The sequence below is a fragment of the Lacerta agilis genome, chromosome 1, assembly GCF_009819535.1.
Source record: "Lacerta agilis isolate rLacAgi1 chromosome 1, rLacAgi1.pri, whole genome shotgun sequence".
Classification (NCBI taxonomy): domain Eukaryota; kingdom Metazoa; phylum Chordata; class Lepidosauria; order Squamata; family Lacertidae; genus Lacerta; species Lacerta agilis.
This window is the reverse complement of record NC_046312.1, coordinates 14,168,230-14,186,345: the sequence shown is the minus strand read 5'-3', so window position 1 is coordinate 14,186,345 and position 18,116 is coordinate 14,168,230. Positions and strand designations below refer to the sequence as shown.

At 42.8% G+C, this 18,116-nt stretch overlaps 1 protein-coding gene across 6 annotated transcripts in view; it reads right to left on the bottom strand.

Moving 5' to 3' along the window:
• CDC42BPB (CDC42 binding protein kinase beta) overlaps positions 1 to 18,116 on the bottom strand; it is a 102,184-nt gene that overhangs the window by 18,534 nt on the left and 65,534 nt on the right. For 2 of the 6 annotated variants that reach the window (XM_033139197.1, XM_033139208.1), the window contains exons 19-29: positions 17,658 to 17,806; positions 16,091 to 16,185; positions 13,456 to 13,535; positions 10,416 to 10,466; positions 8,923 to 9,012; positions 8,411 to 8,485; positions 6,880 to 6,985; positions 6,268 to 6,404; positions 4,428 to 4,567; positions 3,878 to 3,959; positions 1,624 to 1,840 (exon numbers count right to left, since the gene is read on the bottom strand). In XM_033139197.1, the coding sequence (XP_032995088.1) occupies positions 1,624 to 1,840; positions 3,878 to 3,959; positions 4,428 to 4,567; positions 6,268 to 6,404; positions 6,880 to 6,985; positions 8,411 to 8,485; positions 8,923 to 9,012; positions 10,416 to 10,466; positions 13,456 to 13,535; positions 16,091 to 16,185; positions 17,658 to 17,806 (1,222 nt within the window). The remainder of the gene's footprint in view (positions 1 to 1,623; positions 1,841 to 3,877; positions 3,960 to 4,427; positions 4,568 to 6,267; positions 6,405 to 6,879; positions 6,986 to 8,410; positions 8,486 to 8,922; positions 9,013 to 10,415; positions 10,467 to 13,455; positions 13,536 to 16,090; positions 16,186 to 17,657; positions 17,807 to 18,116) is intronic. The other 4 variants (XM_033139216.1, XM_033139226.1, XM_033139234.1 and 1 more) reach the window with 3 other exon arrangements.

Here is an 18,116-nt window from a genome sequence, read left to right as displayed (position 1 = left end):
TACTCTAAATTCCTTCTCTAATTTAGATTGGTGGGGGGGGGAGGCAGTGGCGGAGTAAGGCTCCGCGGTACCCGGGGCGGCAAAGGAAACGCCCCGGGGGCGGGGCGTCGTGACATCACATTGTGACGTCATGACGCTCCGCCCCCAGGGCGTTTCCGGGGGTGCCGGCGCCGCTTCTGCAGCCCTCTTTTAAGCCGAAGAGCTCGCTTTTAAGCTCTCCGGCTCAAAAGGAGGCTGTGGAAGCGGCGATCCGATGACAGAGTGCGCCTGCGCGCGCAGGCGCACTCCGTCGTCGGGCCGTGCGCTGCTGCTCCCAGGGTGACGGAGGGAGCGGCAGCGCGTGGGAATGGTGGGAGGGGCTGCCTCTTGTCCCCCCCACGTGCCGCCGTTCGCTCCGTTGCCCCAGGAGCAGCAGCACCGCACAAACCGTGCGCTGCTGCTCCCGGGGGGGACGGAGCCAGCGGCAGCGCGTGGGGCTGACAAGCGCCGGCCCCTCCTGCCACTCCCCACGCTGCCGGTCACCCCGGGAGCAGCAGCGCTGCACGGACGGGGTGCTCCCTCGGCCGTGCGCTGTTGCTCCTGGGGTGACGGAGGGAGCGGCAGCGCTTGGGAATGGCGGGAGGGGCTGCCACTTGTCACCCCCATGCGCCGCCGCTCGCTCCGGTCGCCCCAGGAGCAACAGCGCACGGCCGAGGGAGCACCCCATCCGTGCAGCGCTGCTGCTCCCGGGGTGACCGGCGTTGCCTGGGGAGTGGCGGGAGGGGCTGCCACTTGTCACCCCCATGCGCCGCCGCTCGCTCCGGTCGCCCCAGGAGCAACAGCGCACGGCCGAGGGAGCACCCCATCCGTGCAGCGCTGCTGCTCCCGGGGTGACCGGCGTTGCCTGGGGAGTGGCGGGAGGGGCGCCGCTTGTCGCCCCCACCCGCCGCTTGTGGCCCCTGTCGCCCGGGGGCGTACCGCCCCCAGCGCCCCCCCCTAGCGACGCCCCTGGGGGGAGGCTTTTTTCTGCAGCAGTGCCCTCCCCCTTTACCAGGCTGGTCTCATCTTCACTTTCTGAAGCAAGGAAGAAATTTCTATCCCAGCAAGCATTCAGAGGGCGAAGGGGATTATTGTTTTAACCAGCCTGGTAATTTACATTGCTACAGCTATATGCTCTGTGGTTTTAAGCTGCTCTTAATATTGCATTTTATTTATTGCTCCAAAACTGTTTTTTATGTGGTGCCATTGTGATAATTTTGGTTGCTGCCCTGAGGCTCATTGTCCAAGAGGCAGGCTATAAATATGAAAATAAATAATACCCCCAAATGAGAAGGCCTGTAGGGAAAATAAGCACAATTGCATTTTAAGGCATCATTAGTGTATGAGCTAGCTGTTTTTCCTTAAGCCAAAAAGCAATGGGCATAAGAATAAGACGATTCATTCAAGCATTGCAGATGCCTACTGCAAACAGAGTTAATCATAATTAGCTTTTAAAAATCAATTAGTAAATTTCACACTACTAAGCTTCTCTGGGCACATATGCAGATGAGGAAAAACGCACGAGGATGGCAGAACAGGCAACACATTAGCTCCATCTGCAGCTGTAACAGCAAACATTCAAATGTCTCATTATATTCAACATACCTATAATAGTAGCAGCTAAACTGGCTTTAATGAGAGGAAGTGTGCTATCATAGGCTTCCTGTGGAATATGTACAACTTGGTTTTTGAGTTTATTTTTGTGCAGAATAGATTGCAGCCCCTCTAGGATTCCAACCCACTTTCGCTTCTCGTTCTCATTTTCTGTTAGGATCAGCAGAGAGCAGGTCTTTGAAGGCGAGCCTAAGAGAGAGGCTGTCACCTTGACAGCAAGAGGAAGCAAGATGAAAATATTCAAGTGAAATTTGCTGCCTCTCTATTGCCGGAGAAATACATTGGCTAAAGTAAGTGGCAAATACATCACTTGTAACGGCTTCGTAAAAGTGACAACTTCAACATACACAAGCCCTTCCAGTTCCTCTTAAAGTCTTATGTGTAAAATCCTGCTTCGTGAAACCCTCAGTCATCCTAACATTTCCCTTAGTACAATGATTTGGCAATCTTTGCAGAATCCATTTTAATGCTGAGCTAAATTCTCACATTTACGGTATTTCGGGAAGTGGATGTTGTTTGTCCACACTGCATGATGCACGTTTAGGGGGATGATGTGCATTATCGTCACCACATTTTAGATAGAAATGCAAGGTTGTGGGACATTAGAAATATTCTCATGAATTTACATTCAATGGGGCCAGTGTCATTTCTTGGTAACACAATCCAAATCCTGGCTGGGGAGAGGCAGTGGCAAAGTTGCATCTGCTACTCAAAAGATGGTGGCGGGAGCAGGCAAATCACTTCAGAGGTGGGGCTGAGCCAGCCCCACTGCTGTCACATGATAACATCAGCTTGCTCATATGACTGGGGAAACAGCTGGGAGAAAAATGTTAATCTTTGTCTAGAGTTTCGTTCCTTATTTCCACTGCTTGTCTGGTATGCTGTGCTCCACAGAACATTATGCAGTGGGCCAAAAGAAGCTGGGGGAACAGACTGCACACATCTGAACGAGAAACAGTAAAACAAGGCATGTTTCTTGACACTATGCATACTGACCGGAGAATATGAATATTGCCTGGAGAATGCACAAAATGCTATTGAGACAGGCACATTTCCAAGGGGCCTCTTGGAGATTATGGATACTGATCAAGAAATGTCCACAATTCCTTCTTCATGGATGTATTATGAGGCCTGGCGACACGATGGCCAGTTGCATTAATCGTTTAACTTACATTACCCCTAACATGCTTATTATAAAAAGGTATGAAAGTCCCAAATGTGTTATGACCCAAAACAAACAAATGAAAAGTTAGTAACATCTGTAGTACCTATGATAGATTGCTAGTTGTTGCTAGGGAGGTACTGTATATGTAGGTATAGGTCCATTCAATCAATGTATAGGAATCATTAATGAAAAGAGATGCAGTCCCATACAGCAGGGATGGGGAACTGTTGGGCCTCCAGATGCTTTTAAAAATTCTGTTTATTTGCTCTTTAAAAAGCAATTTATGCCAATTGTCAAAAATTACAATTGCAAGGAAGAGACAGCTAGTTTAGATGCCTACCTGCTACTAGGCAATGCACCCTGCTAACTTATTAGACAAAGACAGCAGCCTGGTCTAATGCCCGTGTATGGTAGAGTTGTGCAAACCAGGGGTGGGAAATCTTTTTCTGCATTCCCTAAGGGGTAATCTGTTGGGGACCACATACTGGTGTTGATGTGGCCAGAGCCCAATATGGGCAGGGACACCCTTTTTCTCTCCCCTCTCCCAGAAGGTTGCCAGGGAAGGAACATGTATCTTTTGCTAGAAGTCTGAAATGATTGTTTTCAAAGGGATTCTCTTTCCTCCCATGGCTTCATTAATTTCAGCATTCCCACCCCTCCCCTTTTCCCGCCTCCCACTCTCTTCATCTCCCTTGGTGCTCCTTCACTCATATGAAATTAGGGCAGGGCGCTGCAGGTTGCCCACCTCTAGCATAAACCACCTTAATATATTTCAGCAGTGTCCCATTTTTTTTTGCCAGATACGAGCACTTAATTTTAGTATCTGAAAGCACAAATTATTCATATAAAAATTGAATTGTAAACACACAGCCTGTCCTTCACAGATCAGTTACAGCAAATTTATTAATCTTCAAGAAGTATCCCTCTACCTACATGTTAAATGGATGTTTTAAAACTGAGATTTATACTAGAGACAGACAATACAATTATTTATCAGTCATTCACTGAAGCAAGGTATGAGAATAAGAAGTTACAGTAAAATAAAAACCGTATTTGAACAAACAGATCAAACAGTCATACCCTGAATATGCAAGGAATATCTTTGCGGGTTGCATGTATAACATCCGATGCTAGGACAGAGCTCACGCAAAAATCTTCATCTCTGGTAAGAAACCAAATAATTCAAGTCACTGGTGTTGGACTTTACACCTATTTAAAAGTAAAGCTAAAGCAAAAGCTGTCGGCCTCCTTTCCCTAGGATGTTAACACATGATTTGGTGTTAATTCTTGGTCGAGCAGCTCAGGCAGACCCCGGGTACAGATAAGCTAGTTATAGCAACAAGGTAAACCATTGGGTTTTAGCAGGGAGAGCAGGAGAGGGAACAGATGAACACAGTGACAACATGTGCAAATGCAAGGCTCACTCTAACGTCATTTTGCAGACCAACATGGTCATTTTGTCAAAATGTTCCCTGAAATAACAAAGCACAGTACACTATTTTGATGAAAATTAAGGAGTCATATGCCAATTTCTGATTGCTTTAATTGTATACCCAAGAGAAATCCAGCGTAAATTTACCATGCAAAGGGGGTGGGGGTGGGGTTTATCACCAAAATGACCAATACAAACCTGAGATCTAGGACTTGACTTGCAACCACTCCCGGCTGGGTGGATTTTCCCTCAGGTACATCATAGAGGAATAGTTTACAGTCACAGACAACTGCATAGGCCCGCTGCCATCCTTTCTTAACTCCTGTTGGCTTTGGAACCTGTAAATAAACAAATGTGCACAAACATCATTCACATCTTAGCAGATAAAGTAGAAGCAGGACCCTTGAGCACATTTCCATGCTACATTTGACTCTGATTTTTAGTGCTACAATTTTTCATTATAGTGCTACAATTTCTTGTACAGAATATGAGTTCCATGAGCTTAGATGCATGTGCAAATGTATTGCTATAAACATGATGCGCTTATTGAATGATCTATGACTTCCATGATGAACTCTGGAGTGCTGTGGATCATGGAGCTATAAGAAACCAAACTGCATGCATAGTCATATGTGAATTCAAGCATGGAAATGCTAGTGTGTCTGGAAATATAGATAGATAAACTCCAGGGAAGACAGATTTTTTAAACATTCCCCTTTTACAAAATTAACTTCAGGATGTGTGTACTTGAGCCTTGCAACTGGAAAATATCGAAGAGACCGTAAGATGATGAGAACATTCATCTCTCCCATTTCAAGTTTGGCTAGAAACAAACCTCTATCACCTTTCCCAGAATTCTTTCTCAACTTTCAGTCTGTGGCAATCCAGCTGCCAGTTTCCAGAACTTTTTATCAAATCACCTGCTGTGCTCACTAGTATAAAGATTAGCACTAAGGGGATTACTATGAATTGTAAACAAAGCCTCAGGGGCTTTATCATAATTTGGGAAGATGGATGGATGGAGAGAGAATGGGTTTTCGGCACAATTCTAGGGAAGATCCTCTTATGCAGTTTGCCCCTTCTAGCATGTCAGATACTAGTGCAGAAGATACTAAGCCAAAGGAATAATATTTTTGTAATATACTAAGATAATCAAATGCCTTCCAGCTGCTGCTGCTGTAAGGAAGCAGTACGCTAAAATGACACAAAGTAAGCATTTTGTTTTCTTCCCTTTAGCTTCTGCATAAAGTTTGTATTTTCAGTTGGACTTTTCAGCTTGGAATTCTAATGCTCCATCTTATGTGATATCAAAACACACACGGATTCTTTTTTCATATATACTTGCACGTCTCTGAAAAGCAAGTTATTTTTTTACACTAGACTGCTTTTTACATTAGTCTGCTGCTTAGTTAAGTGACAAAGCTATTTACATGTGCAACTTTCCATCTAGCGTTGATGCAGGGTGGGCCTCACAAGTTCATGGAGCACATCACAATTAGAGTATATTTTAGGAGATGCAATAGGAACCAAAAGCATACCAAAACCAACAGGAACCAAGATACACAGATTAATTTGGTACACAGTGTTCTTTCGGTACCCTTGCTTCCTGTTTAACTAAACCAAATCCTTTTTTCTAATCTCTGCATTTTGCTGAAGTGGGGTATGAAACCTGAAAGAACGGTGATGTCTTTTTAAAGCAGTAAAGAATAAAATGTATTATATATCTATGACTTGAAGTGCAGGTCAAACAAACAAAGCCCTCCTTTCAGGTTTTATACCCCACCTGAGCAAAATGCAGTGAAGAAATCATTACACAATATACTGTACTTTCTATTGTACACTTCCATGCTTGAAGATTGTTATTTAATATGGCACTGAATGAATTAATTGAGTTTGTACCCAATAACCTATGCCAATCAAACTACTGGATTTTGGGGTAAAAACACAGTAGTGTTTTTAAAGATAGGTGGGATTCAATTAACACTACTGTTAGAATCATAATTCTCTCCCTGCCTCTGCTCCTGTATAATTTTCCTACCTTGACGTAGCCTTTGTAGGCTGTTCCTATGCCTCTTTGAACATCTACCCCAAGGGGTCTCTTGGCTTGCTCTGGAGGTATAGGGCAGACTTGTGGTGCGCTGTCCTTGCAGGAAACATGGCATGCAAATGAACACACTAAGAAAGAAAAGGTGAACTTGTCAAAGTTCTTTGCTGTTATACAATAAAACCTAAAGTTCAGTTAAAAATAAGGAGCACAGCATCATACAAGTACAGTGTATTGCTATCATGAGGCTTTCCGATTAAAACAGTTGACACATTTGATTGATAACACAGCTTCAACTCTATGGGTCAAAATGGAATTGGAACCCCTGCAATCCTCTCTTAATGCCTCGCCCTTCCTGAAAATTCCAAGGGCTCACATTAGTAATGTAAATAACCCGTTTCTGCAGCTGACCCTTCAAATATGGCGCAAATGACAATCATATTCAGCTCCTTTGCAGTCGCTTTTAACTTCTATTTTAGATCACCCAGCCTTTGGCTTTAATGAGGCATATAGCCATTTCCTCCCAGGTAACTGTCTTGCTGCAATAAAGATGTAAAAATTATGCTGTTAAATCTCTGAGTGCTTAGAAGACTTAAGCCAACTTACCATCACAAGCGTAGCCCTGTCTAATCAATCCCACCATGAGGGAGGTGCAGTGGCTGCACTGAGTGGGGCTTGAAAAGGATTTGATACTGAGTTGATGAGCTTTAGGCTGGAATATAAATTCAGGATAAATAACATTTTCAAAAGGTTAATAAAATGACAAGTAATTGTAAAATTGTATCAGTGGCAGAAGTTCCCACTTCAGTGGACCTTGATTTGAAGAGGTGGCCCTGGTTACACCTTCATTTACTTGCAATGGAATTTCAACAGGAACCATTACTCCTGAAATGTGTATTATTATTATTATTATTAATTGGGCATCTTTTTGAAATAATATTCAATGCAACTTACAAAATACAGTCATACCTTGGGTAACAGATGCTTCAGGCTGCGCGTTTGTGGGTTGTGCACCGTGCCAAACCCAGAAGTACCGGAACGGGTTACTTCTGGGTTTCAGCGCTTGCACATGCACAGAAGCGCTAAATCGTGCTTTGCGCATGCGCAAAAGCGCCGAAACGCGGCCCACGCGTACACAGACGCAGCACTGTGGGTTGCAAACGTGCCTCCCACACTGATCACATTCGCAACCCGAGCGTCCACTGTATTTAAAATATTTAGAGATCTAGCAGTTCAAATTCTCCCTTGTTAACCATAACACTTGTAGGAAGTAATGCTAAAAAAATAAGCTCTCTATACAAATCACACTATTTTCATTCCTACACTTAGCTGCATGGTGGAAGCAGTGGACGACACAGTTCTGAGACTGGGACTCTCTTGCTCTGCCACCGGGAGATGATCTCACCACCTACATGAGGGCAGAGAAGTTTGCCCTTATATTTGTGGCTTGGCTTAGAGCTACATCTGAACCTAGGCTACTGGTTGCTTTGACTTGTTCTAGATTTCAGCCAAGGTGTGCTTTGACTTATTGCTCATGGTTTGTCAAGCCCAAGCCCATGTTCAGATGCAACTCTATGCCATACCATGACTTAGTTAAGAATGTGGTAAGAATACTGCTAGGTCAAGCAAAATACCCATCTGTTCTTACAGCATCCAACCAAAATAAAACTTTGAATAAAGTTTTGCATCGTGGCAAATTTTAACTATATGTAGACCAAGCAGACCAGAACTGCAACCTAAAGGAAATCTACTCTGGCACCCCAACAAAACTAAAGCAATGAGTAAGGACACCACACACAGGAGTGTTTAATAGCACAAGCCTGCACAACTTGCAGCCTACAAAATCATACACAGCTGATCTGCACCATATTGGCTTGCTGCGTGCTTAACAACGCCATTGTTTTTACAGTCCCAAGGAGACAGCAGACCTGTTGGGCTGCTACACCTGGCAAATGGGCTGCATAAGGCTTTGTAACAAGCTATGCAGGACCAATTTAAAATAATCCTAACAGATGAAGATGACGAACTCAGACAAAATTAACATACAGATGGCTTATGTATGGGATACAATCCTTTTCATATCTGCACCCCCCGCCAAAAAAATTCTAAGCAAAACAAGTCAACAAGTGCCCCCTACCTTTGGTACAGCTAGAGAAATGGACTGAATGGTGGGGGAAGGAGCAGCAGGCATCCTCTGAAGCCGATTTGGTTCCTGAATTGCAAAAAACTACAGTTGAGCAATTAAAGACTTCCAGGATCCAATATGCATTTGGTTTGGCAACAACTTGGGTATCTTTTGTGAAGGTGAGTAAGAGCCGATATCACAAAACGCAGCATTGTTCCAAATTTACTAGAAGCAGGTTTGCAGATCAGAAAGACTCATAGGAAAGCCTGCACTCTAGCAAGCAGCAGAAGGTAAACAAGGAAGAAGATGGAGCTCAGCGATACACAGGCACCCAGGGAAAGGGGAGCAAAACAAAAAGGAGCTCACAAAGCATGTACATTTAAACAGTGACGCAAGTCAACACAGAAAGAAGCTGCGAGGAAAGAAAACGTTTTCTTGCGGACTAATGGCTGTAAACATACATTTATAAATTTAGGGCTCCCCAAAATGCTTTAATCTGGATTAATGAAACAACGGCGGCTTACTTCTTGCTGCTGCTCTGCACTCACAACAGATGTTGATGGCGAGACGTCTGCTTTAGAACCCTGCGCCTCCTGCTCACTAACGGAATTTGTCTGCAGAGTGGGTTGGAGGAGAGGAGACAGTAAAGGAAGTTAGCTCCCAGCAACGGATCCCTGAGTAGCAGAACAAAATCAAGTTCACCTGGGGCACAAGAGCCTGTCTGCTCAGAAAATGCTTTGTGTAGAGCATTCTGCTGAGCTCTGTAATGTCAAGCTACTTAACACCTACACTCTAAAAGGAAACCCTCCACCAAAAAAGGCCACAGCTATATTATATAAGTGGAGTTGGCTGATGCTGAAAACCCCAAAATTGTGAAGTTATCAGTTCATTCTGAGATTAAGGTAAAGTGTTTATACATGGCCTTCAAAGACCCTTTGAAGGTTACTTCTAACTCACTGTAGGAACAGACAAAATCAGATCTGCCTGGCAAGGACTTACCTCCATACAGCAGGTGTGTGATTACACTGTGCTTGTGTGTTTTTGTCTCTCTGTATGTGTGTGTGTGTGTGTATGCACCCACCCAATCACCATAAAATAAGACTTACACAGTATCTACTTTGTTCATTATTGTTAAAGGCTCTTTAATGAGCGTTAGATATGGAGATAGTACTAATGATTTCTGTATTTTAAAACAAAATGTTAAAAGATGAAATTTCTGGTGGGGAGGGGAGAACAAAACTGAAAACTTAGGAGGAAAATGCAGAAATTCACTATTATGTTGCATCTAAATAAAGGAAATAAAATGTTATAAAAATAGCCCTTATTTTGCTGAACTATATGGCCTACTCATTTAAGATTTAGAACTGGGTTAGATAATTCACTTAATGAAAACAAAAACAAAACACTGTTCAGCAGCTAGAAAATGTAACACACACAAAATCTCATTCAAATTTTAAATGGGAAAATATAGCTGTTAGTAGGTGCAGAGCTAAGGTGTATTTAGAAGAATCATTTTTTGAATCCTAGGTAATGGGCCTTTAAAAAATGCTAATATTGTTACCAAAATGAAATTCCGCACTTTGGAGCTCTGAAATCTTACATAACAGAGCTAGTCTTTAATAATAATAGTCTTTAATAAGATGCTGTTAGAGAAAGAAAGGTCTTAGAAAATAGGTATGCTACAGTGGAGTCCATGTGCTGTTCATCTTATAGCAAGTTTCAATGGAGACAGGAGAAGTTTTGCCCCTGTCACTATTCTGCTGTCCACAATATAAATTGCTTTAAAAGGCATAAAGCACCTTTAATATGCATTGTAATTGCCACGGCAACTTCAAATGAGCAGTTTACAAGAGAACTCTTAGGAAATGAAGCTATTTCTATTTAGTCGGTTAATCTTCAGTATAATTTAATAAGCATGTATAAAGGCAACTAAAAAAAAAAGGTCACTAGTTTAGGATGGCAATTTTACACATACAGGTTACAGATTAGGGAGGTAAAGCCATCAGCATGAACTTACTTCTTCCCAAAAGGCTAGCAGAGAAGATGAAGACGAGGAAGAAACATTGTCCTTGTTGTAATAGATATGAGAGGATAAAATTGATCACTTTTTACCCAGCAACAAACCATCAGAGCGGTTATTAGCAAACTAACTAGGTAAGTTAGTAACTGGCAAAGTTTGCAGATTGCAAAGGCAACATTTTCCTGATATTCCCAAACTGTGCATTACCAATATTAAATATTCCTCATAATACATCTGAATAGTGTTTGCTATCGAATACAACCAACAAAATGTTGCCAGAGAAAACAGCAGCTCTGACTCGGTGAGTGGCCTTGGGAAAGTTCCTAGCACTCCGCCTCCTTTTTCCCATCTGTAATACTGGAATATACTGATCTGTCTCAGCGGCTATTGCGAGGTCAAATGAGGTAAGGAACTCGAGAGTAAGTGCAACATACAATAATAAACATTTCCTGCAGATGTATATAATGAAGGCAGATTATTTGATCTTCATAAAAAATTCAACGCCTCACTATAAAGGGCTTTTAGATCTAACGTAGCAAACATCTTTCTACTTCCCAGTTGTCGGTAACAGCTAAGGTTTGGCACAACTTATGTTTGCATTCTAGTTTGTTTTCAAAGAGGCTGCAGAGTGGGTGGAGAGCAGCACATAGCACATCCTTCTGCAACAGCAATAAACCAGCGCCCACTTTCTGTGAGATACAAGCAGCCTTTCTATAAAGACTTGCAGTCAATTTATCTTTTCCCTGGCAACCAACATGCAGTTTGAAAAGGAAATAAGGAAAGCCAGGAAGTCGCAGGAATAGATATAATTGTAGTTCCAGTGATCGCATGTGAAATTGTAGACCCAAACTCCATACAGGTTTTTATCTGAGCTGGGTTGTGACACATATCCTCTCTGGGCTTTATGAAATTCCAGATGCAGATGACTAGGCACTTGCAAGTAAGTCATACATCCCCCGAGGAAAGCAAAGTGGCATACAGAATTAGTCATGTCAGGTTAAGCACTCTTGATTTCTACTGACTTGGGAGTTTGTTCTATAAAACATGCAGAGTGGAAGAGAATTAAAAATACTTTCATTAAGATTTCATTTTTCATCGTGAATATGATTGTGCTGAATTTGTAATATGACTCTACACTGCATTTATTATATTGCTATTATATCTTGTGACCTTCTCTAAGCAATTGGCTTGCAACTGATGAATTATATGATCGCTTGGTCTGATCAAGCAAGGCAACTGTCAGCATTCTTTTATCTGTTTGTGACGGTCATTTCCAATCCCATTTCAATCAACAGATGAATTTCCATACAATAAAACAAATATGCAACCCATTAAGTACAGTGATAAGGACACTGAATGCAAACTGTGCTCACATATGTGTGTCTGACAAACACAAAACTCATTAGTTTAAGTAGGTGAATTTATCAAGAATATTTTTTTTTCCAGTGTCTAGCTACTAATCTTCAGTCACATCACATAAAAGCTGAAGGGCCTATTTTTCCTGTCAGGCAAGCTGTAACTGACAGGTTTTGCAGTCTGCTTGGTCTGCTGGATAATTTAGTGGAATAGCATGGCTTTGGGGATGTTCTTGTGAATTTATTTTTCTATAACCCATCCGTCTTTTAATAACACTGTCATGTATCCCTTTTCCAACAGAGAGAGAAATAAATGAATGGAGTTGAGAAACATGTGGCCCTCCAGATGCTGTTAGAATACAACTGCCATCATATCTGTCCCATTGTCAAGGTTGTTGGGACTGATGGGAGTTGTAGTTTAACAACACCCAGAGGGCACAGGTTAACGACTCCTGCTGTATGGGATGAAACACACACACACACACACAGAGAGAGAGAGAGAGAGAGAATATACAGATATGGGAGGTCTGAAAAATGGGCACAGGTGGGCTCTCCCTTTGTTTAGCCTTAATGGGAGGTGGGTTTAATAGACAGCTCAAGGGAGGGGAACAGAGGCTAAATAAGCAGGTATATATTAATACTGTCAGAGGAGCCAAACAGATATGGACCACAGAATAGGATATTTAAGTTTATGTTAGTGAAGAAAAAAAACACTCATTTCTCTTCTTTCACGCTGGGCTCTAACATTAAACTACCAAAAAGTAAACTTATAATAATAATAATAATAATTTATTATTTATACCCCACCCATCTGGCCGGGTCTCCCCAGCCACTCTTCCAATTTACATGGCATTTTACAGTAAAAGCAAAAGAGAGGAACCCTGTCTCAAGGAGCTTACAATTCAGGTTGCTTGGGGGACAGGGTCCTTTTTCTTTATGAACTATTACCTACTTCAATATCATATAATAAGTGAGTCTGAGTTAGAAAGAGATGAACCAGTTTTTGAATGTAATTATATTTATCCACTTTGTTGCATACACTGCTATGATATCCCCACTCACTTGCCTTTTCCCCTAAACTAAAAAGGCCCAAATGTAACTCCTTGTAGGGGAGTTACACCAGCCCCTTGGTCATTGTGGCTGCACTCTTCTGAACCTTCTCCAGGTCTAGCAATGTCCTTTTCAAGGTGAGACAACCGGAACTGTTCACAGTATTTCAAGTGCAGTCACACCATTGATTGATGAAATGGCATTATGACACGGGCAGATGTATTTTCAATCCTTTCCCTAACAATCCCTAACATGGAATTCACTTTCTTCACAACTGCCACACAGGTGACTTGGCATCTTCACTAAACTATCCACTATGACCTGAAGTTCAATAAACACTAGCTCAGATCTCATTGGCATCTATGCAAAATTAGGATTTTTCTCCCCAATGTGCTTAACTTTACACTTGCTAATGTTGAACTGCATTTGCCATTCTACTCCCTGGACCTCCTTTGGATTCCTTTTTGGAGTTCTCATGGTATCATCAGAAAAACAGAGTTACCTCACTTCTCACTCATAACTTTATGTCATTTATCAGTATAGATCTGGCTATCCTTCTTGCTCCACGTTCCTTTGTAACATCCCAACTCACTATGTTTCCTGTGCAAAGGTTTAATGGTGCTAATACTCACTCTGAAAGTCAGATCATGAGCAAGAGGTGATGTATTGAAGTATTCAAAAATAGAATCCTGGAAGTCTGAAAGTTTGAGACCTGGAAAAAGAAAGCACAATTAATTAGCCATCATCCTGCTATTATTATTTTTTTAATTTGCAACAATCATCATTGTGGCGAACAGCATAAAATAAAATTACATTCCTAAAACAACTACAAAATGCATCACAAATTAGTAGCTCAGAGTAAACCGTCGGCATAGCTGGATCACCCCTGGGTGAAAAGTTGAGTTTTAAGCAGGTGCTTTAATGCCAATACTGTAAGTGCCCGTCTGAGATTTGCTAGAAGCCCGTCTGAGATTTGCTAGAAGCCAGAGGATTGGAGAAGATCAGTCTACATCCCAATCCCAAAGAAGGGCAGTGCCAAAGAATGCTCCAACCACCGCACAATTGCACTCATTTCACACGCTAGCAAGGTTATGCTTAAAATTCTACAAGGCAGGCTTAAGCAGTATGTGGACCGAGAACTCCCAGAAGTGCAAGCTGGATTTCGAAGGGGCAGAGGAACCAGAGACCAAATTGCAAACATGCGCTGGATTATGGAGAAAGCTAGAGAGTTCCAGAAAAACATCTACTTCTGCTTCATTGACTACGCAAAAGCATTTGACTGTGTCGACCACAGCAAACTATGGCAAGTTCTTAAAGAAATGGGAGTGCCGGATCACCTCATTTGTCTCCTGAGAAATCTCTATGTGGGACAAGAAGCTACAGTTAGAACTGGATATGGAACAACTGATTGGTTCAAAATTGGGAAAGGAGTACGACAAGGCTGTATATTGTCTCCCTGCTTATTTAACTTATATGCAGAATTCATCATGCGAAAGGCTGGACTGGATAAATCCCAAACCGGAATTAAGATTGCCGGAAAAAATATCAACAACCTCAGATATGCTGATGATACTACCCTGATGGCAGAAAGTGAGGAGGAATTAAAGAACCTTTTAATGAGGGTGAAAGAGGAGAGCGCTAAATATGGTCTGAAGCTCAACATCAAAAAAACTAAGATCATGGCCACTGGTCCCATCACCTCACTGGCAAATAGAAGGGGAAGAAATGGAGGCAGTGAGAGATTTCACTTTCTTGGGTTCCATGATCACTGCAGATGGTGACAGCAGTCACGAAATTAGAAGACGCCTGCTTCTTGGGAGAAAAGCAATGACAAACCTAGACAACATCTTAAAAAGCAAAGACATCACCTTGCCGACAAAGGTCCGTATAGTTAAAGCTATGGTTTTCCCAGTAGTAATGTACGGAAGTGAGAGCTGGACCATCAAGAAGGCTGATCGCCAAAGAATTGATGCTTTTGAATTATGGTGCTGGAGGAGACTCTTGAGAGTCCCATGGACTGCAAGAAGATCAAACCTATCCATTCTCAAAGAAATCAGCCCTGAGTGCTCACTAGAAGGACAGATCCTGAAGTTGAGGCTCCAGTACTTTGGCCACCTCATGAGAAGAGAAGACTCCCTAGAAAAGACCCTGATGTTGGGAAAGATGGAGGGCACAAGGAGAAGGGGACGACAGAGGATGAGATGGTTGGACAGTGTTCTCGAAGCTACTAACATGAGTTTGGCCAAACTGCGGGAGGCAGTGAAGGATAGGCGTGCCTGGCAGGCTCTGGTCCATGGGGTCACGAAGAGTCGGACACGACTGAACGACTGAACAACAACAACAACATTCCAAAGCTAGGCCTGAACATTGTCTGGAATGGGTCTAGATATCTTCCAAGAATGTCTGAATCTTCATCGCCTTTCCCCGAACAGGGCATTTTTAACTAGTGGATAGCTGTCACAAACTGCTGGTATTGGGGTGACCTTTTTTTTTTTTAAAGGAATGGCCATACCAAAGCCTCTTTAAGGGCAGTAGAGTACACCCCCTTGTGTAAAGTCATGTAAATCACCTCCAGACCCAACCAGTCATACCCTGCTGTCTTGATTTGATTAGTCATGAAGGACAGTGATTGAGAGGGCACTTAGTTGGACGCATAACTGCAAGCACCTTGAGGCCTCATAATCTGAAACTGACCACACAAAACAGGGCAAGATGTTGTATTGGAAGCCTCACGAGGAACTGTCATAGTCATAACAGCAAGGTGAGTGACTTCTGTCCTCAAAGTGTCATGCAAACATGGCACAATAGACCTTTGAGGGATCCAGTGGTGATCCCTCCATGGACAACTGTTACGACAACCCTGTACAGTTCCACTGGAAGATTACTTGAGGATGCCATGGAGGCACAAGGTATGTTTGCTGTCCTCACAGGCACACTGGGTAAGAATGATTATAAACAGTTCTCGGTCGACCTCAAAGTTTTTCTGCCACCTGTGTTCTAGTTGTCATCTGGCCTTTTTCATTGCTTCAGAGTCCCCAGAGCACCAGGGAGCTGTACAGTGACAGAGTAGCTGAAGAAATGTGCATGCACACGAAAGCTTATACCCAGAACAAACTTAGTTGGTCTCTAAGGTGCTACTGGCATTTATTTTATTTTTTTATCTATTTCGACTGTGTCAGACCATCACGGCTACCTACCTGAATCTAGTATCTACCGTCTATTCTACAGTGAGACAAGGGCTTCAACAGGATTTAGTGTCTACATTACCTGCATCCGTCCTGTATTTCTCCTCCAGCTTCTTCTTTAAAGCTTCAACTTCTTCCAAGAGTTCCCGATTTTTTGTTTCAGATTCTTTTAGTTTGCTAAACGGTGAAATGGAAACCTTGAAACATTTGGAACATAATAAAGCAAAACACTTTTCTTTGTCCTTGGGGGGCTCAAATGGATGTGGATTTGCTCAAGCTCTAGGTTGCTACACTGCCCAGTTTCAGAAAGAGAAGCCACGCGTCAGATGTACAAAACCAACTTCAAAAAAGGTTGCCAAAATCGTGACAACATCACACTTTCATGACCCATAATCCTGCACATGCTGGCTGGATGGAGGAAGCCAGCTGCAAGTCTCTAACAGCAACAGAGATGCCCCAGGGCTTGCTGAAAACAATGACAGGCTAGCCAACCCATGCCCCTCCCTGCACTATGACAAAAGCCAATGCAAGAGCTCTAGGCTCAGGCTGCAGGGCTAGAATGCCTTGGCTTCCTGGCTGGAATTTGACCTAGGGTATCATGAGGAAGGAAATGACTGCTTGCTTGGCCACCTTTTTCCTTCATCTCTCACAATCCCGATTCTTCCTACTACACAGGAAATTAGGAACAGGGCTACTTCTTCCCTTGAAAGAGAAGCAACCATTGTGGTGCAGGTGCTGATGGAAGTGATATGGGAAATGGTGTGGAGGCGTGGGGAGATGAAAGGTGTATTGGGGAGGGGGTAGAAAATATGACTGGATGGGTTCTGTGCTCCATCCACCCATCATGACTTACAACTGAGAAATGAAAAGCAGGCAACAGAATTGCATGCTTCTTTCCCCCAGCTTGTGTTGTGTGCAATTCTTCCTTCCTGCCCTTATGCTAATAGCCAAAAACTATGGCTAAGCGTTATGACCATACAAATGTTAACCATGACTAATGCTTGCCCATTTCAACCCCAGTTTCAAAATGGTTGACATCCCTACAGTTAAAGCTTAAGAAGGTGTTGCAAGAAAAGTAGGGAGAGAAGGAGGAAGAACCCACAACTTGGCAGTTTGCTTTCCAAACAGACTTAAGGGCATTAGCCAGGATCTAAAAAGTTACGCAAATTCACCAAAGGGCTTTGCACGGTCAGTGGGATTATTTTTTACTGTTGCTTCTGAGAGCGACAATCCCAATGGCAAATCCCAAACTGCTTTTCAATGCTTCCCCCAGTTTGAAAGAGTTCCTCATTTTCCCCTTGGGCAGGAAGGAACTAGTTGCATTGTTCTTTGGATCTAGGTCAACCTTCCCCAACCTCGTGCCTTCTAGACATTTTGGACTACAACTCACCCCTAGCCAAAACTGTGCTGGCTGGGGCTGATAGAGGCTGGTAGTCCAAAACATCTGGAGGGCACCAGGCTGGTTGAGGGCTAATCTAGACCGCTACACTTAAACTGTAATGCAAGGCAGAGGCTTGAGGCTGTTAGACGTCCTGGCACATACACGTACTTTCAGAAATATGCATCAAAAAGCCAATTACATAAAGAATTACATGAATGCCATATTTTATATTAGAAAAGCAAAATTAAAGAATGATCTGAAACATTACCTTTCAAAGGACAGGTTGGCATCTTTAACCTTCCTTAACTCTTCCTGGACCAGCTGTTTGGCACGTATTTCGGCATCAAGAGCAGATTGCAGCTCCAGCCTTGCTGACATATCCAACTTCTGACTACGTCTCACTTTCCAGAGTGGGTCCTATTGCAAAAAGCAATGGTTAATACTGCTAAAGAATTTATCATGTGTTTAAATATTAAAAGCAATTAAAAAGCTTCAGTTGTATTCATCATTGTTAGTGAGGTACGGGTGGAGGGGAGATGAGATCTTAAAAGGAAGACGGCATTCAGGGAAGAACAACATTTGTAATGCATTCCAACTTGAAAATTGGGGAGGTGGGGGTGGAATGCAGCTGGAAAATGTAGCTGAAACACAAACCAAGCAGTTTTACATTGAGAGCAAAAGCTGACCAAAAAATCCCCAGAGAATGAATTGACCAAAATATTGCCCT